At 46.9% G+C, this 21518-nt stretch overlaps 2 protein-coding genes across 7 annotated transcripts in view; one reads left to right on the top strand and one right to left on the bottom strand.

The window, feature by feature from the left end:
* Window positions 1-669: 669 nt before the first annotated feature.
* apc (APC regulator of WNT signaling pathway) lies at window positions 670-19565 on the bottom strand. Of its 6 annotated transcripts, none has more exons than XM_084745406.1 (18): window positions 11253-11383; window positions 10787-11047; window positions 10262-10321; window positions 9872-9959; window positions 9525-9753; window positions 9268-9376; window positions 9030-9143; window positions 8636-8698; window positions 8328-8378; window positions 8140-8226; window positions 7871-8048; window positions 7585-7785; window positions 7368-7463; window positions 7127-7266; window positions 6955-7032; window positions 6675-6791; window positions 6380-6594; window positions 670-6220 (listed from the first exon to the last, which is right to left on the bottom strand). In XM_084745406.1, exons 3-18 carry the CDS (start codon window positions 10292-10294, stop codon window positions 1273-1275), a joined length of 6747 nt encoding a protein of 2248 aa, XP_084601532.1. In that variant the 5' UTR covers window positions 10295-10321; window positions 10787-11047; window positions 11253-11383; the 3' UTR covers window positions 670-1272. The 6 variants fall into 6 exon arrangements, with proteins under 6 accessions (XP_084601532.1, XP_084601534.1, XP_084601529.1 ...); XM_084745408.1 differs by having other exon boundaries at window positions 10787-10998; window positions 11253-11359; XM_084745403.1 differs by lacking the exons at window positions 10262-10321; window positions 10787-11047 and adding an exon at window positions 19333-19565 and having other exon boundaries at window positions 11253-11408.
* The window catches only part of LOC146308879 (gasdermin-E-like), a 15169-nt gene continuing 12209 nt past the window's right edge, over window positions 18559-21518 (top strand). Inside the window, exon 1 of the mRNA XM_084746677.1 lies at window positions 18559-18664. Coding sequence (XP_084602803.1) covers window positions 18559-18664 — 106 coding nt within the window. The remainder of the gene's footprint in view (window positions 18665-21518) is intronic.

Here is a 21518-nt window from a genome sequence, read left to right as displayed (position 1 = left end):
GAACAGAGAAATCGTTTTCTGCCGTCATGAAACTTTGACGCTAAAGTTAGAAAAGTTTAAAAAGTGGTAACATTGACAATAAAGTTATCTTTTGTGAATAAAGTTGTCGTACATTTTTTCAACTTGCTTCACTTTTTTAAAATTTTGTAACCAGAGGATCAAACACATCTGTCTTTGTCCCTTCAGGGCCTCCATATAGCATCAACACAAACTTTACTTATTCATCCAAGTTCACAAATCAAAAATAAAAAACAGACAGTTTGCAGCTAAAATGTTTAATTTTATTGTTCATCATCTGTTTAACATTTCACCAAAAAGTCATTTTCCTCCAGCTTCAACATAAAAACAGTGAAAATCAACGGACAGCCATGAATCAACACTGTGGAAACGTTTTTGGCAAAAATCACTTTTCTTTTAAATTATGTGCTTCAAAGTTCAAAGGTTTTCAGGTTTTACAGCAATAACTTAACGTTTTACAGTGTTATTTGTTTCCAAGGCGACGCAGAGCGCAAAGTTTTGTGCCAGCAGACGATTAAATCACAGACAACCTCGTTCAGTCGGCTCAAACTTCGCCCTCTGAGTTACTGCAGAGTGAGTGAGGTTCTGAAAAACTGGATTTTTCATTCATTTTCAAACTGATTCTGGAACCAGATTCACTTCAAAAACTGATCACATTCTGAAAAGAACCGACACAAAAGTTCTCTAAACAAATGTGTGACGACATTTTGGATTACTTTGGACCTTAACTCTCCATCTTCATCAGTTTCAGACAAAAATTGAATTTCTACCTAACGACAGGAGGAAAATCTGCCCGGCAACACAAGAACAATCTGCCCGGCAACAGGAGAAAAATCTGCTTTTCAGAACCAAACTCAGTTTAAAAAAAAAAATCTTCCAAAGAGCTGAATCAGCTCAGACGCTACGGCTAGCAAAAACATTGTTATCATTATCATCATCATCATCATCGTTATGTCACCATGGTAACTGTCATTGTTGGGGGGGCATGCAGGGATACAGGCGGGAGGGCGGAGCTAAGCGCTACACATCATTTTAGTGGTATAAAAACATAAAAAGTTCATTTTTAAAGTTTCTCTGAGGGAATAAAGAAGCTTGACTGACAGGTGGGAGGAGGCAATGAGGGCAAATGAGGGGGGTGAGGGGGCGGGGCTAGCACTTAAATACAGACTTCCTGTACAGACACTTCCTCCATATTTACAAACTGTTCCGACTATGGCGGCCATTTGGTGTCCACATTCTTCTTTCTGTTTCTCTTCACACTGACGTCACGATGTACGAACCACGTTCGCCACCTCCGCTGCCACCGCCACCTTCCCCGCTCTTCGGCTCCCGTTTTTTAGTGACTGGCGTGGGGATCAGTGAAGGTCGCGTGGGGGTCGTTGATGATGATGTGGTGGTGGTTGGCGAGGCGGTGGTGGTGACATCAGCATTGCTCTTTCTTGGGCTTGGTGTGTAGTTGAAGGGACTGACTCGAGCCGCAACAGCGCCGCTGCGCTGCTGACTGCGCTGCTGCTGTTGTTGTTGTTGTTGTTGTTGGCGTTCAGGTGGTGGCGGCTTGTCATCAAGGCTCTCGCAGCTCCGGCGTAGGTTGAGGTTGGAAGAGGAGGAAGAGGAGGAGGAGGGGATCTTGGAGGGGGCAGGGCTGTCGATGACAGGTGGGGCGTTGGCAGAGGTGGGGGAGCGGGCGGAGCAAGAGGAGGAGGAGCGTGGATTGTTGACAGGACAGTCCTCCAGACGAACCCACACGTCCTCTGATTTGTCACTGAAGCTCCGCCCGGCTGAGTCACCTCCGCCACTCTTTGCCTTCCTCCATGTTCCTTTTGACCTGATGGCGCTCTCCTCCTCACTCCGCCCCTTCTCGCTGGACTCCGATGACGCTGACAGCACAGACGATGAGCTTCCTGTCCTCTTCCACGTGCCCACGCGTGGCAACGATGTCGAGTGTTTGCCGCCGCTCCCGCCTCCTCCCCCACTACCATTTTCCCGTTTCCAGGTGCCAGTGCGGCTGAAGCGTGATGACGTCACTTCCTGTGGGCGTGACGGGCTCTCAGAGTGAGAGCGGTTGACGTCGTGTCTCCTGGTTGTTGATGGCAGCGGCGTGTCAGGGCTAGATGGGGACTCTAATGACACAGTGGCGGCTGCGGCAGCGGACTCCTCCAGCTTCCTCTTGAGCGTCGGACTTGGCGCCTCTTTGATGAAAGTCGACTGACGGACAAGGGTCGGCTTCTCTGGCTCCGCCTTCTGCTTCTTGGCCGTTGTGGAGCCACTGACCCTGGACGCCGACTCACTCCTTGGGATGCCGCCGCCGCCGCTCCTTGCCGGTGCGCTCTGTTTGGCCGGTCTAGAGGCCGATGACGATGACGATGACGCACTTCCTGGAGATGCTGTGCGTGGCAGCTGTGACAGCTTTGCTGTTTTCTGATTGGCTGCAGTGGAGGAGCGAGATGGTGTGGAGTCCCGAGAGGACCCGCCTCCTCTTTCGGCACCGTCGCTGCTTCCTGGAGCTTTAGCCACGGTGGCGGCTCTGGGTTTGCTCCGCCCCCTGGCTGCTGGCTCCGCCCTCGGTTTCCCTGTGATCAGACTCCGGTACACCTTCTTCCCGCCTCGCACCGCCTTCACCTCCTCCTCCTCCTCCTCCTTCTTCTTGACTTCCAGTGTGGAGCGTTCGCCACCCTTCAGGATCCTCGCCCCGCGCTTCACCACCTCCTCCTTCTCCGCCTCTTCTTCTTCTGCATTGTTATTGGCTGCCGGCAGGCGGAACGGTGAGCCCACAGACTTCAGGGACAGGACTGAATCAGAGTCTGATGATGGCTGGCGGGACAGTGAAGAGGCGGCGGCGGCGGCGGCATTCAGGCTGCTGACGATGGAGTTAGCTCCTTCCTGGATTGCCTTCCAATCAAAGGACTCTGAGTCTGGGGAGGCGGGGCTTCTTGGTGCCTCTGAAGGTTCCTCCTCAGCCAGAATACTGTCGTCGGCTTTGGGAACAGGAAGCGGTGTGGCGACAGAGGTGGGGACGGCGGCGGCAGCGGCTTTCTTCTTCTTCTTGGGCATGGCGGAGCTGATGCACTCCTGCAGCAGGTCATCCTCTGAGTCGATGCTCAGTGAGCTGAGCGACGAGTTCCTGGAGAAGCAGACAGGCGTGTCCTCCACGTGGAACGCTTTGGGGGCATAGCCAGTGGCGGCGGGGGGGCGGGGCTTTGACTCAGCCTGTGGTGGAGGAGGAGGAGGAGACGTCTTTCCTGCTTTGCCTCCATCTTGTGGCTCAGATGGTGGCGGCGGTGGCTTGTTGTTGTTCTCCTGGTCGATGTCACTCAGTGAGCTTAGCGAGGAATTCCTGGAGAAGCAAACGGGCGTGTCCTCAATGGCAAACTTTTGCTTCTCATCTGTCGCCGTCGAGTTTGTCGCAGCTTTTGTTCGAGGGAAAACTGCTGCTGTTTGCTGCTTCCTCTTCCTTCCTTCCTCTTCTTTTGTCTTCTTCTCCTCTTCGTCCTTCTCGCCGCCATCATCCTCATCAAAGTCGAGTGAGCTCAGCGAGTCGTTGCGTGAGAAGCAACATGGCGTTCCTTCGATGGGCGTGTAGTGGCGCGGCGAGTCAAAGGCAAATCCTGGTTTTGCTTTGGCAGCTGTTGCCGTGGCGATGCTGTATACTGCCCTCTGGGGCATGGGCTTCACTGGTGAAGTTGGCTTCTTCTTCTGCTGCTGCTGTAGGCCAAGTGGGGGCGGGGCTTGAGGAGGCAGAGGTGGGGGGAGGGGCGGGGCCTGGAGGTGCTCGCTGGTGGCCGCTGCTCTGATTGGTTTTCTGGGTTTGGCTTTGGGCATGGCGGCGCTGATGCACTCGGCGAGGATGTCATCACCATTCTCACCCTCAGGAATTCCAGCCCGCCGGCCCTGGGCAGCGCTGGGCGGCGCCACAGGTATGACAGCTGCTGTTGCCTCCTCATTGGGTGGAGAGTCGATGGTAAGGTCACTGAGCGAGGTGGCGGTGGAGAAATTGAGCGGCGTTCCCTCCACACAATAAACTCTCGGCACCTCCTCAGGTGGCGGCGGAACCACCTCCTTCCTTGACTGTGATTGGGCGCGGCTTTGAGGTGGGAGGAGCTTGTAAACTGGAAGCTGGCTGGGTTTCCGTGGGGCGGCCTGTTGTGGTTTCTTTGGTTTCCGTGACGACTTGGGCATGGCCATGTTGATACATGCCTCCAGAATCTCAATGTCATCGTCGTCATCCGATTCGTCCAGGATCGGTTTTGCCGCCTCCTCCTGCCGCTCCTCATTCCCTCCATTCTCTTCCTCTTTCTTCTTCTTCATCTCTGCTGCAATGTACGGCTCGTCCAGACTGAGCGCGCTCAGACTGGAGGCGCGGGAGAAGCCATGTGGCGTACTCTCTGTGGCAAAGTGCAAAAGGACGTCGGCACTGCTCTCCTCCTCCTCCTTCTTTTTGGCCTTTTCCTGCTCTTTTGTTTTCTGCGGTGGCGGCGGTGGCGGTGTCTTGGCACGACTTGGTGGCATGGTCTGTCCTGGGCTGTCAGGTAGGTCACTGGGGCTGACCACGCCGCTCGGCACACCACTGCACGGCTCGCTGGAGCGCACGGAGCTGGCGATGGAAGATGTGGAGAAGCTGTCGAGGGAGCTGACAGATGTGCAGCGGCTGAACATCAACGGTGTCTCCTGAGCGTACGGCGGCTCCGGAGGACTCTTTGGAGTCCTGGCGCCTGAAGATGATGTCACATGGTGGTGGTGGTGGTGGTGATGGGCATGACCGTGGTGGTGGTGGTGACCTCGTCTTCCCCGTGTCGAGGGAACCGCTGCGGCAGCTGTCTGGCTCTCAGCCTCCTTCTGCTGCCTCTGTTGCTGCTCGTGAGCGTCCTTCTCGCTGACAGGAAGCGTCGGGTAGTCGTTACTGCTGCCACCACAGACGACGCTCCCGCCTCTCCTCCTTCTCCCGACGACATCGCCGTCCTCCTCTTCCTCCTCCGATGATAGCGAGGACAGAGAGCTGCCTCTGGAGAAGCAGATGGGCGTGTCCTCCACGCAGTATGTCTGCGTCGACTCCTGGTTGCCTTTTGGAACCGTCCGATTGGCTGTGGGTGGAGGGGGGCGGAGCTTGTTGGCAGAGGATGACGGGGGAGGAGGTGCAGATGAAGCAGACGTGTCTTTGCGGGCTGCATCAGTGCCGTACTTCAGGCTGTAGTCGATTGGCTGCTCGCCTGTCGAGTCGCCGCTGTAGTTTGATGTCGTCGTGGCAACGACATAGCGTGGCGGCGGGACAGAGGCGATGCGACTGCTGGTCGTTTGTGAGTCGCCACCATCATTCCTCCTCCTCAGCCTGACGTCTTGCTGGTCATCCTCGTCGCTCTCGATGGTGCCGCGGTGACTCGGACTCTGTCTCCCAGAGTTCAGCTGTTCGTCAGAGTACTTCAGGCTGTAGTTGATGGGTGTGTCCAGCTCTGCACCATCATCGTCCGCCATATGGTTGGCACTGCGGATCTTGTGTGCCAGGTCAGCAGGGTATTTCCTATAGACACAGCACTTGTTGGCACCGCTCTCGTCAGATGAGTAGAACGGCTCGGATGAAGGTTTGGTCTTGCCGCGGTTTCCATATCCGTCAGCACTCGTCACGCTATTGAGGCTGTCGCTGGACGCTCGAACGCTGGGCGGGAACACTGGCCGAGCATACGCCACCGCCGCCTCCTCACCGGCCCTCTTTGATCCATCTCCATTCTTGGGACTGGAAAGCACCGGTGTGTTGGCATATGAGCGCGTCGTGCTCCCCGCTCCTCCGGCGCCATTACAGCCCCGACCCTTCCGATGTGCTGCCTTGGGGCTCAGGTTGTCAATGTTGTCGAATGTCTCTGACAGCTGCTGGGCGTCCAGCTCCTCGAACAATGCCTTCTGTTTGCGGGCCTGCAGGGATGGGGCGCCTGCGCCCGGTGACACCACGCTGGCGTCCTTGTATCGGGCTGGCCGGTTGGCCATCAGATTACGCAGGGCAGCGGCGCTGCCCATTGCGATCATCTTGTGACGGGAGTGGATGAGGTTACGCAGCATGCCCACCGCGCCCAGCTCCCATAATGCCTCCTGGTCTTTGGCATCTCGAGCTGACAGATTCCAGAGCGTTCCACAGGCATTGGACACGATGGTCAGACTATGAGACTTCAGGTGCTGCAGCAGCGTCGGCAGGCAGGCATGTTCACGAAGGATCTGCCTGCAAGACAACACGCAGGGGAAGAGAGATTAAACTAGTGATCCACACAGGGAATATGATAAACCTTTAGTAAACAAGTAAACAACCCGGAAACAACCTACACTTTTTTACTTTGTTTGTTGGCCTGTATGTCATCACATGTTGTTTACAGGTGTTTACCTGTGTGCCTCGTTGGTAGCGATGAGGCTGGAGACGTTCCGCAGGATGCCGCCCCCGCTCTCGATGATGGCAAGTGTGTTGGTGTGGCTGCGGTGTGTCAGTGTTCCCACCAGAAATGCCAGAGCGCCATCCACGGCGCAAATATCGGCTTTGTTCTCTGTACAGTGAGCCGACAGGTTCCAGAGCGCGCTCAGTACAGACTTGAGAGTCGACTCCTGAAGAAGAAGGAGAAACAGTGAGAAACCACAGAAGAAGAGATTTCAGAGCACATTCAGTACTGATGTCAGCGTTTTACCTTTTGGACTTCGAGAGCACAGCCCATCAGCGCTCGAACGCTGCCAACCTCACGCAGTGTCTTCTTACTGTTGACATCAGCACGCCATGACAAGTTCCTCAACACGCTCGCTATCACCTGGGAAACAGACGACACGTTCAGAAAGCTGTAAACAAAAACAATTTCTGTCCCCAGTGAAACACTTTTGAGTGTCCATGTGTCCTCAATCAACTGATCAACGGATCAACTAATCAATACAAATAGAAACTCAGGCGGCTGCCATGGTGACAGGTAGATTTACCTGCTGCAGGTCTTCACTATCAGACTTGAGCTGGGCGACCATTGCTCTCATACAGCCCTTCATGGAGCACAGCGTGGCCTGATGGGAGAAACAACACAATGCTGTGATCTGATTGGCTAATGACACAGATAAGTGTCAGATGAGGCAGTATTAACACGCGTTTTCCTCTGACCTTATTGGCTACATCTCCAAAGGTGAGATTGGTGAGCGCCATGCCCGCGTATCGCCGCAGCGTGACACTATAATGATCGCTGCTCAGACCGAACATCTCACAGTCCACCTGCAGCAACTCTGCCACCGCCTGCAGACCGCCTGCAGGGACAAAAACACCCACAGGAACAGACAACCAGTCAGGAAACAGTAGGTCAACCAGCCTGTAAGACAAGCAGTAAACTGGATCATATCAGACTCACCAAGTTCGTTCATGGCGTGACGATGTTCTTCATCGAAGGACAGTTTCATGAGGACACAGACGGCGGGACAGATCTGATGTTCCACTGGAGACGGCACTGAACACATAACATACATTTATATACACATGTTATAGAATATTTACAAACAAATATGTGGTATTTTCTGCTATAAACAGAGTTCTGATCATGTGATGAGTGAGTGTGTGACATCACTCACTAGGGTTGTCTTCCTGGTCGACGCCCCTCTCGTGGTTCTCCTGCCAGCTCCAACACGCCTCGCAGTAATGACGCACCTGCTCCAACAGGTGGAGCACTCTGATCTCACGTCGGCCTCGCTTATCGTCCGGCTGACTGTGGACGATGTTGTGCAGCGCCGCCGACGCCCGTGCACGAGCCTCTTTACTGCCACGAGAGTTGCCTAGGCAATGGAGACAAACAATAGGTGAGATGATAAAGTTACCTGTGACAGAAAACATCTTACTTCTATAAAAAACAGCAGTTACCCAGCAACAGGGAGTCCTTGTCGTTGCCATGCAAAAGCTGTATGAGCAGCGGCAAACAGCCAGATTGACGCATGGCGATACACGAGTCCTGCGAGCTCGACATGGCGAGCAGTGTTCGCGACATGTCATCTTTATCATGAGTCCCCAACATGGACAGAAGGCTGTACACCATCTCCACCTGCAGGGGGCGACACAGAGGGTTAAGTTTTCACAGCAGGACTTGGTCCTATTTTCTACTTGCAGCTGTGTTAGCGGGCAGAATCACTGACCTTGGTTCCCAGGTGGCTGGTGATTCGTCGAGGCACAGAGTAACTTGCCTCACTGGCCGGCTCGTGGTCCACTCGACTGCTGGAGCTCTGAGGGAAGGGAAAAACAAACAAACAAAAAAGATTAAAACCAAATTTTAAAAAGAAAAGAGAGACAGAAGATGAAGGAGAGAGCAGGACAGGATGCTAACCTGAGCTCCGCCCAGTCCGCTGCCGTCACTGGCCCCCTGGATTTCCTCAACCTGCAGACAGAGCACCAGGTCACAGGAAGTAAAAACAGATCATTAACATTATTAAAGGTCCAGTGAGTCAGATTTATCTTCATCAGTGAACAAACATTCAGTCCTGTTTGATCTGATGATTTCTGTAAGTTCTGCGTAAATTTGAGCTCCACCTGGATGAAACCGTCTTCTGACTCAACACAAACACACTTTGATGATGTCACGTCATATGACATGTTACATTAAATTTATCAGCATCAGAAAACAGGTGGGATTACCTGCAAGCGAGCTCCCAGTCTCAGGATGTCTTTCTCTATCTGCTGAATACGAGACACACGAGCCTGGAGAGACACACACACACACACACACACACACAGACACACACACACACACACACACACACAAAAAGAAAATTAAATATAAAACACATTAATCACAAGTTACAAGTTATAAATTCAGTGATTTCATGGTGTGTAATTGATGTGAAAGCTGTGATGAGGTTTAAAAGAAAAATTAACTCTCATGTCCAAAATGAAAATAAACAGGAAATTACCAGAGTTCAGTCAGAAGCTGAACTGAACACAAACACACACACTGTGTTTACATGAGGAGAAGAACACATGTTGAACTACAAACAGGACTGAACACTGAGAAACTCTCAGCACGTCATACCTGCGCTCTTCTCTCCATCTCCTGACAGGAACCCAGCTGTTCCTCCATCGCTGAACGGATCTGACGAGCCTCAAACTCCAGCTGACGACGACTCATGTCCGTCTGCAGAGTGAACTATAAACAAAAACTACAGTTAAACTCCATCCTTTTAATACTTGATGTAAAACACACTGAACTGCTTCAGGTATTGTGAAAAGCTCCTGTAGTACAGAAGTACAAAGTATTTTAGTTTCTTTACATTCTCTGTGAGCGGCAGACTGTCAATCCTCTTGGTGAGATTCTGCAGCTGAGCGTAGTACCAGTCTTTCTCCTTCTCCTCCTTCTCCAGCTCAGCCAATAAGAGAGCCCTGCCAAGGAGCAGCAGCCAATCACAGAGCAGAACAGAGACACAGGAAGAGGGAAAACTAAAAATCTGACACAAATTACAAACATGGAAGAAACTGTGCTGTGTAAAACTTCTCAGGAGTTTTAACGTAGTATCAGTAGTATCAGTACCTCTCCTTCTCCAGCTCCTCCAGACAGCGGTCATGGCTGTCTCTGCCCACAGACTGCAGCCCTCTCCTGGTCGCAGGGCCTCCTCCTGTTGCTGCTGCTCCTCCTGCTGCTCCTCCTGCTGCTGCTCCTCCAGGAGCTCCAGAGCCAGCGGAGGCAGAGCTGGAGGAGGACGAGGGGGGCAGAGGAGGCCTCGACCTGGGCTTAAAACCAGCAGCATCCAGGCTCATCTCTGGACAACAGTAGAGAGACACATGGAGGTCACACGACACCGTCTGTGTGTGTGTGTGTGTGTGTGTGTGTGTGTGTGTGTGTGTGTGTGTGTGTGTGTGTGTGTGTGTTCCATTCACCCTTCAGTCTCTCAATGAGCTCCAGCTGAGATCCAGACGCCTCTCCAGACTCTTCTTCTATAGTGCCCTGCAGCTGCTTCAGGACTTCCTGTTTACATGACACATGAAAATCAAAGTGGTGACATCACAGTGACATCACAGTGTGTTTTCTGATGTGACCACAGGGGGGCACCAACATCCCACACTCAAATTCTGAACACACAAAATAAAAATCATCAGCAGAACATGCTGACAAAACAAATAAACAACAAAATTTATAAACAAAAACTTCAATTCAAACAACTTTATTGAACAGAGGGCAGTTTACAGCCTGTGTGTGTGTGTGTGTGTGTGTGTGTGTGTGTGTGTGTGTGTGTGTGTCGGGCAGCCTCTCAGTCGTTCTTCACTCACCACAATGAATCGACAGCGTTCATACAGCGACATGATGGAAACTAACCACACTCACACTGTCTGTCCACAGCAAACAGGAAACAGGAAACAGGAAATGGGAAGTGAGCATGTTTGGAGAGGAAGGACGCGAAAACAAAGAACAAGAAAACAACCAAACACACACACACACACACACACACAGAAAGAGAGAAAACCATCAACAGAAAAACAACACAAGAGTCCAAAAACAAATTAAATCAATAAAGAAAAAAAAAACAATCAGGACAAATAATCAAAGAAATAAAAAAATAAAAAACATGAAAAAAACTAAGAAAAACTTAAAATTGTGTGGATGAAAGGATAGAGAAGAAGATGAAAAGAAAAACATGAAGAGTGAGGAGGGAAGAAAAGACAAAAAGAGAAGAATCAAGACAAACAGAAAAATGAGATGACAGGAGACAAAAATAAAAACAAGAAAAAAGATGAAAGAAAAACAGAAAAACTAAGAGAGAAACTTAAGAGGAGCAAAAAGGACAGACAGCTCACTCTGACTGGTTTCCTGACTCGTCTGTGTCAAACCAAAGATCCTCTGACACACAGATATCTCACTCTGAACAACAACGAGCTCATTCTGAGGCACAGAGCAGCGCGTGATTGGTGGAAAATACCACAGGTCTATTCTGGGCTGAAGACAGAGAGACAGCAACTCACACATCACATCCTGTCCTGAGAATGGCCACGCCCCCTGTAAGGATGTCCTGTCAGTGTGTCAAACAGCTGATCAACTGACATGTGAGCTGAGTGTATCTGCAGATCAAGTGTTTTTACAGTGAAAAACATAAAACAGCTGTTTTTTTTGAATGGAGTTTAGTGGAACGAGCAAAAAAAAAAAAGTCTTTTTCAACTGTCCAGATTGTGACAGAATTAACTGATCAATTAATTAAGAAAGTCATCAACAGATAACCGGACAATGAGTACTGACCCTCAGTGGTCAGAATTTGGCGCTACTGACCTTCATGTTGGACGCCTCCGTCTCCAGTTTGGTTAGGTGGTTGGAGTTGTCCTGCAGCTCCTGTCTCAGGTTGGAGTTCTCCATCTTTAACACCTCCACCTGCCTCAGCAGCTGGTCATATGACGCTGCCGCCATGTTGGAAGACCCGCGTCACACCTGCACACAGCACACCGCCAATCACACACTGAAGTACTGCAGTATAGGGAGTACACAGGTAGTACACAGGGAGCTCACAGGAGTACACAGAGAGTACGCAGGGAGTAAACAGTGACACAAACACAGTACAGTTTGTACTAAGTTAATCCTCCTCTGATACACAGTAACTGTACTTCATCTTGTACTGCAGTGTGTGTGTGTGTGTGTGTGTGTGTGTGTGTGCGTGTGTGTGTGCGTGTGTGTGTGTCATGTGATCTTTCCTCTCTGTTACAAACACTGATGTCACTGTCTGTCTCTCTGTCACATGACTCACCAGCTGCTCATCAAAACATCAAAAATACTGACACTACAACACTGTAGTACTATGACAGTGTTTTATTTAATAAATCAAACTGTATTCTGATTTTTACTGAAATTGAAAGTTTAATTAAATGTAGAAGTCTTACACAGTGTCGACATAGTGAGCAGCCATTTTATTTTTTAGTGTCTCAGAGTCTCTTAATCAAAATACACATTTTTAATCCATAATTGTTATTGATCTTTGATTTAGGACTACACAGTCGACATGTTAAGGTTGAGACACATCTGATAGAAATATTATTGAATGAATTTGTCTAAAAATAGAAAGTTTACCAGTGTTTGAGCAGTATTTCCATCTTTTTAAACCAGAAGGTGAGACAGGGGTCCTTAGAGTCTAGCTGACCCTTTTTATGCCTGATTAAATCATCTGGGACACAACTTTAAACTTTAGAGGACCAACATTTTCATTAAAAAATATATTTTATAAACAAAGATGATTATAATGGCACATTGTTTTGAAGTTGTCTGGGACGATGCTGCTTTCTGACACAGGGCAAGTTTGGAAACGAAAAATATTAAAGCAAACCAAAATTTCCATCCATCCATCTTCAGCTGCTTTTCCTTGGTTGGGGTGAAGAAGGAACAGTTCTCTTTCTCTGGTCTCTGACTGAAACATCCACAGGGTGTCCACAAAGTCTCTTTACAATTTAAAACATTTATTACAAAAGCAATTGATGACAAATGTTAATCAGATTTGTTCTATGTACTCAGTGGTTATCAAAGTTTTTAATCACATTCATTCTTCACACATGAAGCAAAAGATCACTGATGCCACCATTGATGAGGCGATGCTACAGCGAACACGGCAAGAAATCAAGTACCGTCTTGATGTGTTTTGTGCAACTAATGGTTCCCATATAGAGGTTTATTAAATGAGCCAAAAAAAATCTATATCTACTTTTCATTTTGTAATAATTTCCACAGATTTGTCTATTCATTTGCGTTTGTAATAAATCTGTTAAATTGTAAAGAGACTTTATGGACACCTGTATATCCCCCTCCACCCAGTCCTCGGTCTGCCCGTGGCCTCCTCCCACCTACCTACCTGGAACACCTCCCTCAGGAGGCCACCAGGTGGCATCACCATGAGGTGAACCACCTCAACTGATTCATTTTTACCCAAAGGAGCAGCATGTCTACTCTGAGTCCCTCACAGATGACTGAGCTTCTCACCCTATCGCTACGGGAGACGCCAGCCACCCTCCAGAGAAAACTCATCTCAGACTTGTATCTACCTCTCATTCTTTCGGTCATGACAACTTCATGACCACAGGTGAGAACAGGAACAAAGATTGACCAGTAGATCAAGAGCTCAGCCTTCTGACTCAGCTCTCTTTTTGTTACGGTGCAGTAAAACGAACACGATGCCGCTCCCACTGCTCTGATTCTCCATCGTCCCCTTGCTCGACAACAAGGCCCCGAGATACGTGAACTCACTTGGGGTAAGGACTAGTGATGCACCGATTCCAATTTTCTTGGCTGATTCAGATTTATGATTTTTTAAGTGTCTGACCTGCCAATACTGAATTTGGGCGATTCAGATTTGGCCAGAACTGGAGGTGAAATTTTAACTGTTACTCCGTGTACAGTAGTCTGCTGCTGGCAGGTTCTCCAGCATAGTCAGCTGCTCAGCTGTTGCAGCTCCTTGTAGACCGTCTGTCTTCTCTTTATCCTGTTCTTAGAATCTGTTGCTAACACTGACTTCATGCAAGCCTGTGTAGGTGTGTGTGCAGCTGTGATCAGCGCTTTGGTGGGTGTTACTTTAGGTCAGTGTGTGCTGCACGCATGAAGTGACCATTGTGCAGAGCATGTGTGTGAATATGACGGACAAAGAATCGGATATGTGACGCTGACCAGCCAATCACTGGTCAGAGCTGGTCACGCTGAAAACCAGCCAATTTAGGTCTCTGGCTGGTCAATCAGTGCATCCCTAGTAAGGACTCATTCCTGACTTGAAGAAGACAATCCACCAGTTTCCTGCTGAGAACCATGGCCTCAGTCCAGCCGCGTCACACTCGGCTGTGAACCGATCCAGTGAGGGCCGGAGGTCACAGACTGATGATGACCGACCCTCAACAAGAAAGAGTCCAACTTACTACTAAGAGCCCGGACACAGCTCTCTCTTTGGGTGTACAGAGACTGGACAGTCCTGAGCAGTGACCCCCTCACCCTATAACTGCTGCAGCCCCACCACAATGTCTCCCGGGGAACCTGGGCAACACCTTCTCCAAATCCACAAAACACATCCCAGGTCCCCTCAGGGATCCTTGTGAGAGTAAAAAGCCGGTCTGTTGTTCTCCGGCCAGGACAGAACCTGCATTGTTCCTCCTCAATCTGAGATTCAACTCTCGGACTGACCCTCCTTTCCAGCACCTTAGAGTAAACTTCCCCGGGGAGGCTGAGTCATGTGATGCTTCTATAATTGGCGCACACCCTCTGGTCCTTCTTTTTGAAAAAGGGAACCACCACTCCTTAGGCACTGCCCCCGACTTCCACACAGTGTTGAAGAGACATGTCATCCATGACAGCCTCTCAACACCCGAAGTGTGGAGCTTTTCTGGATGGGTATCATCAATCCCCGGGGGTTTTGCTACAGTGAAGTTGTTTGACTACCGAAGGGACTTCCTCTAGGGGAATTGATGCTGATCTCCCATGATCCTCTAGCTCTGCCTCTACCACGGAGGGTGGCTTAGTTGGGTTCAGGAGTTCCTCAAAGTGCTCCTTTGACTACCTGATTACCTCCTCATTTGATGTCAGCAGCGTCCCATCCTTGCTATATATAGCTTTGATGGTTCCTCATTCCCCCTCCTGAGGTGCTCAACTGTTTTCAAGAGCAGCCTCCATGGCTTCTCCAAACTCTTCCCACACCCGCTGCTTTGTATCTGCCACAGCTGAGGCTGCTGTCCTTTGACCGTGTTGGTACCGTGCAACTGTCTCCAGAGCCCCCATGATAACAAAACCCAGAAGGCCTCGTTCTTCAGTCGGACAGCTTCCCTGACCACTGGAGTCCACCATCTTGTTCCAGGGTTACATTTCATATATATAAATCCTTAAAGAATACATTACTACCACTGTGATGTTTACTGTAACAATACTCAATGTACTACTGCAATATGGCCACACTGTACCACTGCAATTCTACTACACTCGACCATACTGTACTACTGCAATAATACCACACTACCATAGATTAGTAATACTATAAATGAGCTGCAGAGAAGTGTAACAATCACTCATCCTCACATCATCACTTATTAATGATTCAATGATTGATGACAATTGATAGTGATCAATAATGACTGATGGTGACTGATACAGTGGTCGGTCTGATCAGCTGTCCTTTTCTCTTCTTCTTCTTTTATTTTTTATTTCCTGCCCGTCTTCATCCTCCATCACCGGTCGGCCATTTTCTCTCCCTCCTCTCTCCTCCCTCCATCATCCCTACCCCCCCTCCATCCTTCCTCCCCCTCCTCCCCCTTTCTCCTCCCCCTCCTCGTCTCTCTATATATCACAGCAAACAGATTAAATAAAATGAAGTGAGAGAAGAAGAAAAACGGAGCAGAGAACAACAGACAATGAAAGAAGAGAAACACGACTTCCCTCCTCCTCCTCCTCCTCCTCCTCCTCCTCCTCCCCCCGTTCTCTCAGTCAGTACTGACACACAGACAGACACAGACAGACACACGGACAGATGGATGGACACAGGATGGAGACAAGATAAACAGATGATGGAGGTGGAGGATAAAGAAAGAGAAAATGGCAGCAGCAGCAGCAGACTCACCCCATCGCTGTCGCCTCCATCACCCTCCCTCTCTCTCTCTCCCTCTTTCTCTGTCTGACACTGAGCAGTCAGCTGGGCAAACAAGCAGCCAATCAGCAGCCAGAGATACACACACAGAGACAGGCGGGGAGGGGGAGGGAGCAGGAGGCTGCCTCTCCCTCCTCCTGCTCCCAGCATGCTTTGCTGCTCCTGCTGCTGTTGCAGGCAGACTGACCGGGTTACTGACAGACCAACACACACACACACACACAGAAACACACACAAGAGCGTGCATGCAGACACACAGAGAGAAACAAACACAGGAGTGCGCACACACACACACACACACACACACACACACACACACACACACACACACAGGAGCGTGCACACACACACACACAAACACACAGACTCTGCAGTCTGATCAATACTGAACTCTTCTTGTATTAATTAGTTTATATCTTCAATATCAATACAATCACAGAAGAGTGTTAGTATAAAAGCAGGTTAACAATTGCTTAACATTAGCTTATTTATATGTATAGACATACATATATATACAAATATATGTATGTGTGTCTGTATACATACATACATATATATATATATATATATATATATATATACATATATATATATATATACATATACATATATATACATATATATGTATATATATATATATATGTATATATATATATATATACATATATATATATATATATTTATGTATATATATGTACACACACATAAAACTCATCTTTTCTCTTTATACATTTATTATGATCATTTAAATAATTGTTAGTTGCAGCCGTCAGGGCTAACAGATGCTAACAGGAACTAATAGATGTTAATAGAGGCTAACAGATGCTAACAAAGTTAGCTGATTTTCATTAAACAGGTTTCAGATCACTTATTGTTGACTTGATACTCTCAGTACATCTACACACATGTAAAAATACACACTATAATATTGTATATATTCATCAGCTGACTTAAAGCTCTAATCAATCACAATCTGACAATAATCAATACACAATTCATCAGCTCTCTTTCAAGGTCTCTCTCTCCATTCACTGAATGTCTCTCAGCCCTCCTCTCACAGTAGCAGAGACTTAATAAAACAGTCACATCCTCAGTGAGCTGTCAGCCAATCAGATGTCAGGATGTAGAGCCAACACAACCAAAACCACACACACACACACACACACACACACACACACACACACAGAGTGTAGTGAGATATCAGCAGGAAGTTTTCACTCATTTGAAATTAATCTTCTGTTTATTAAACAATCAAATAATCAATGGACCAACTGAGTTTAATCAGCTCGAGTCAGTTAACATTTGATGGCTTAATGTCAAACATCTGTTAACCAGCTATTAACCAACTGCAAATAAACTGTTAACTAACTGTAAACCAGCTGTCAATCAGTTGTTCACCAGCTGTTAACCTGCTGCAAACCTGATGTAAACCTGTTGTTATCCAGATGTTCAGCAGCTGTTATCCACCTGCTAACCAGCTATTAACAGGTGTTAACCAGTTTTTTACCAGGTTGCAGCCATTTGATCTCATCTACCTTCATCTCCAACAAGCTTAATATTGTGCACTGAATATAAGTCCATCATCATCACTGATTATCCAAAAAATTATCAATAATTATCAATAATTCAGTTTCTAACTCCATTCCCATGACATCACATTTACACAAGTTGAGTCCAAATTAACCAGTAGTGAATATGCTCTCCATTAATTAACCTGTTAGGTAACAATGTTGAATCTGATCAACAAACATTCAGAGACAAACCGTCAATTCACAACAGAACTATTTTTCAACTGACAAGATTGTAACTAGATCAATTAACCATTAATCATTTTGAGTCATCTTGATGTTAAGAATCAAACAACTGATCCATAGATTGAAAAAATAACAGACAGATTGATAAATAATGAAAGTAATTGTTACAGGAAAGACTTAACTAACAGGTCCAAACATGGAGCATGTGGACGTTTGGACCCATTTTTAAACTGACAGGTTTGTTGTTTGTAGGATTAATTAATCCAACTTTATTTGTAAAGCACTTTAAAACAACCACAGTGGACCAGAGTGCTGAACAGAAATAAAATACAAGAAGAGATTAAAAGACATATAACAGCTATACAATTTAAAACAATAAAAATAGATAAATAAACAAATCAAATAAATATATATCAAGAAATATAAATAAAATAGACAATAAAATAAAAAATAATACATTCAACATCTCACATGGTGTTTAAAGGAGAAAAGATGAGTTTTAAGATGTGATTTAAAAGCAGACAGAGAGGAGGCCTGTCTGATGTGGAGACGCAGATCTAAAGTTTAGGATCTGCTACAGCAAAGACACGTCACCTCTGAGTTTACGCTGAGTTTTACATCCAGGAGCAGCTGATCAGCTGACCTGAGAGGGCGGGGGGGTATAAGACTGCAGCAGCTCAGAGAGGTAGGGGGGGCGAGACCACTGAGGGATTTAAAAGTAAATAAAAGAATTTTAAAACTGATCCTAAAATGTTTGGGCAACCAGTGAAGTGAGGCTAAAATGGGGGACGCGCTCGTGTTTACGTTTGCCAGTTAAAAGACGTGCAGCAGCATTTTGCTCCATGTGAAGACGAGCGACGGAGGAACCACCAACCCCCACATGAAGTGTATTACAGTAATCCAGTCTAGTGCTCACAAAGACCTGGATTACTGTTTCAAAGTGCTGCCTTGAAACAACTGGTTTAGTTTTGGCTTGACAGTCGAGCTTGAGATCAGCTCCACTTTAAACCCAAGATCTGTGACGGTCGGCTTAATGAACTGGGCCAAGGAACCCAGATCTACAGGGGCCCAGTGGTGCCACCAAAAACCATCACCTCTGTCTTTTTCTGATGAAAGTTTAAAAAGTTTACATCCATCCAGGCCTTTATGTCATCAAGAGCAGCGGTCTGACAGAATCTGCATCTTTCTTTTTGAGAGGGACATAAATCTGACAGTGGAAGGAGACGCCATGATTCCTCAGTATGGAACCAAGTGGAAGCAAGTAGAGAGACAAGAGACCCTGAACCTGAACCCTGTGGGACATGAGAGACGAGCAGAGGACACAGAGTCACCAAGTCTGACCTGAACCGGTCCAGTGCTCCGCCCCTGATACCCAGCCTCTGTTTCAGACCAGAGATTAAAACTTCATGTCCACTGTGTCAAATACAGCAGTTCAATCTAAAAGCACAAGAATAACAATAATCCATTAATCAAGAACATAATCCAGATTATTCAACTATGAAAATGATCGATAGCTGCAATTATAATTAACAAAATTATTACTTTACTTAATTTTACTTACTTAGTTTTGTAACTCTGACTAATAAGTACTACTCGTTATACCCAACAGGAAGTAAGAGGACGTAGTGTTATCAGTACTGTAGTAGTACTGCACAGTATCTGTAGACAGTAACAGTATCAGAGGTACTGCAGCAGTACTCAATGTCAGCAGCATTAGCTCACTGTTAGCTGTTAGCTGTTAGCAGTGGTCTGTGCTCACAGTGGAGCTAACAGACAGTGAGCCGTTACTTCGTCTCCGTTAACAGACCGTCAGCTCTCTGGTCGGTTAATGAGACCTGCTTGTTGTTCAGTCTGACCCGGTAAACCGCTCCGTGTACCGGCCAGCTGTGTGTGTGTGTGTGTGTGTGTGTGTGTGTGTGTGTGTGTGTGTGTGTGTGTGTGTGTGTGTGACACCAAAACAAACGGTTAGCATGTAGCTAAGCTAACTGCTCGGCCTTCTTACCTTCAAACAGATCCACCTCAGTCCGTTTCAGATCATCACACATATACGCGCGCGGAGCCGGGAGCGGTACCGGGTCGGTCAGAGGCGGCGGAGGCCGCTCATCAGTCACTGACGGCGGGAAAACTTCAGCTAACAAAGTTGAACTAACTGCTGCTGCGAGGCCTTTTGTTAGTGCTCAGGAGGAGCTCCGCCATCTTGTTTCTCTGTCTGTGACACTGGAGGGTCGAGCCGAGAAGGGAACCTCAGACCCGCCAAAGATCTCGCGAGAATGTAGTATTTTAACACAAACGTGATCTTTGTCTGGCTCTCGGCGAGTGTTTGTGTCTGTAAACCTGCAAAGACTGGAATAACAGCGACAGTCACATTAAAATACATCAGCAGTTTGTACAACGAGATCAGGGAAGGAAGAACGCAGACAAATCTCGCGAGAGTTCAGCAAATCAAGGGTTCCCTTCAAGACAGGACCCTGTGTGTGTGTGTGTGTGTGTGTGTGTGTGTGTGTGTCTGTGTGTGTGTGTGTGTGTGTGTGTGTGTGCGTGTGTGTGTGTGTGTGTGTGTTGCTGTGTGTGTGTGCGTGTGTGTGTGTGTGTGTGTGTGTGCTGGGACTGTAGGACTCTTGGATTCACCAGATCAACAGTATGGAGGCATTTTAAGTTTGGTGTTTAACCTTCATGAGGAGGAAGTTGATCTGAGGAATCCAGCTGTTCTGACCGAGCTGAAGCTTTTCTCTCGGATCTTTGTAAGTTCAAGGTTTCACTGATTGTCACTCTGGTGGACAATAAAGTTGGATTCTATTCTCATCTACTGGAGTGAAGTGTACTGAGTCAAATTAACTTCAGTCACATTGTGAGAAGTCAGCCAGACTTTTAGCATTTCAGTATTCAGGTTTTTATGCAGTTCATCATTTTTCTGTTGGATGTTGGTTGTGTGAACTTGGATTCCTTCTTATATCTTACAGACATTTAAACAGAAGCTTGTGTCTCTTCAACACACTGAGGATGAAAGACACAAGAACCCTCCAGACATATTGAGTGTTATAACTGGAGCAGGAGACTCGTGTGATGTTTTCACCTTGTGCTCCTGTTCTGGTTCTGGATGATGTCGTCACCACATCATTCCTGTTGATCTTCTCTAGAACCTTCTTCGTCGGTTGTAGCTCTGTATTATTTTATCCACTGTGTCCAGCCGCTCTGCTCTTTCCAGTTGGCTCCATTCCACACGGTTCTGCAGGAACCACGTGAACTTCTCAAATTGATCCTCTCCCAGTCTTCCAGTGTCTTCAGAAATACCTCTTTAACAGACATGGTCTTCCTCCCTTTGACATTCGTCTTCACTGTAAAAAACAAAGACTTTAAAATGTACATTATGCAGAATTAATATAGAAGATAAAGTCTGAAGTGTAGAAATGATCTGTCTATTATTAAGAAATGATGGATTTGAAATGACGGGTTTTAATTAAGGCTGTCACTTGATTAAAATAATTCATATAGTTTATCACAATTAATAGCAAATTAATTGCATATATTTTATTTGTTCAACATTTATTTTATAAGTATTTAATAATGGACAAATATTTTTGCTTTATGCAAATGTAACTTCATAAAATAACATACGACAAATATTGTCCAGAAACCTTCAAAGCCACTGCATTTGGCTCAAATAATAAGATGACAAATCCATCAGTCCATCAGGCACAGATAAACATATTGATCTGATCAATTTAATATTAAGACACTAAAACTTCAATAGAAAAGTCAATAGAAGTTTCTGTGGTTCACTGCAGGCTTCAGATTTAAAATTCAAACACCACAGAACCTGCAGTGTTTTAGGAAAAGGTTCATATTTACATGCATTTATTCATTTCTTTAGTATTATTATTGTTCATAATAGTTCATTTCTTGTCCTCTGAGGAGAAAAATCCTCTCCTTTATTCAGTTCAGTGTTTAATGATGAAAAGTGTTTTTGTATGAAAGCATCAGTGAGGATGTTTTATTCCACAGCAGACAGTAAACTGCACACAGACACACTGAGGACATGAAGAGGACAGAGACAAACGTTTCATGTCAGTTTACATTAACGTGTTATTATTGTGTTGACTTTAACGACCCTCATTTTAATGTTTGGGTTGTGTATTTGTATTTATATATCTGTATATTTCAGATGTGTAATGTCTGTATTATCATCTT

Source organism: Lutjanus erythropterus, chromosome 20 (genome assembly GCF_056507025.1).
Source record: "Lutjanus erythropterus isolate fLutEry1 chromosome 20, fLutEry1.hap2, whole genome shotgun sequence".
NCBI classification, from domain to species: Eukaryota; Metazoa; Chordata; class Actinopteri; order Lutjaniformes; family Lutjanidae; genus Lutjanus; species Lutjanus erythropterus.
This window is presented reverse-complemented; position numbering and strand designations above follow the sequence as displayed.

Excerpts from the sequence above, each read along its gene's own strand:
- apc (XM_084745403.1), bottom strand. The coding sequence starts at position 11,387 with ATGGCGGCAGCGTCATATGACCAGCTGCTGAGGCAGGTGGAGGTGTTA. Across the intron at positions 9,960-11,252 it reads CGGAGGCGTCCAACATGAAG|GAAGTCCTGAAGCAGCTGCA; the intron begins GTCAGTAGCGCC and ends TCATGTAAACAG. Across the intron at positions 8,049-8,139 it reads CCAGCCACCTGGGAACCAAG|GTGGAGATGGTGTACAGCCT; the intron begins GTCAGTGATTCT and ends CGCCCCCTGCAG.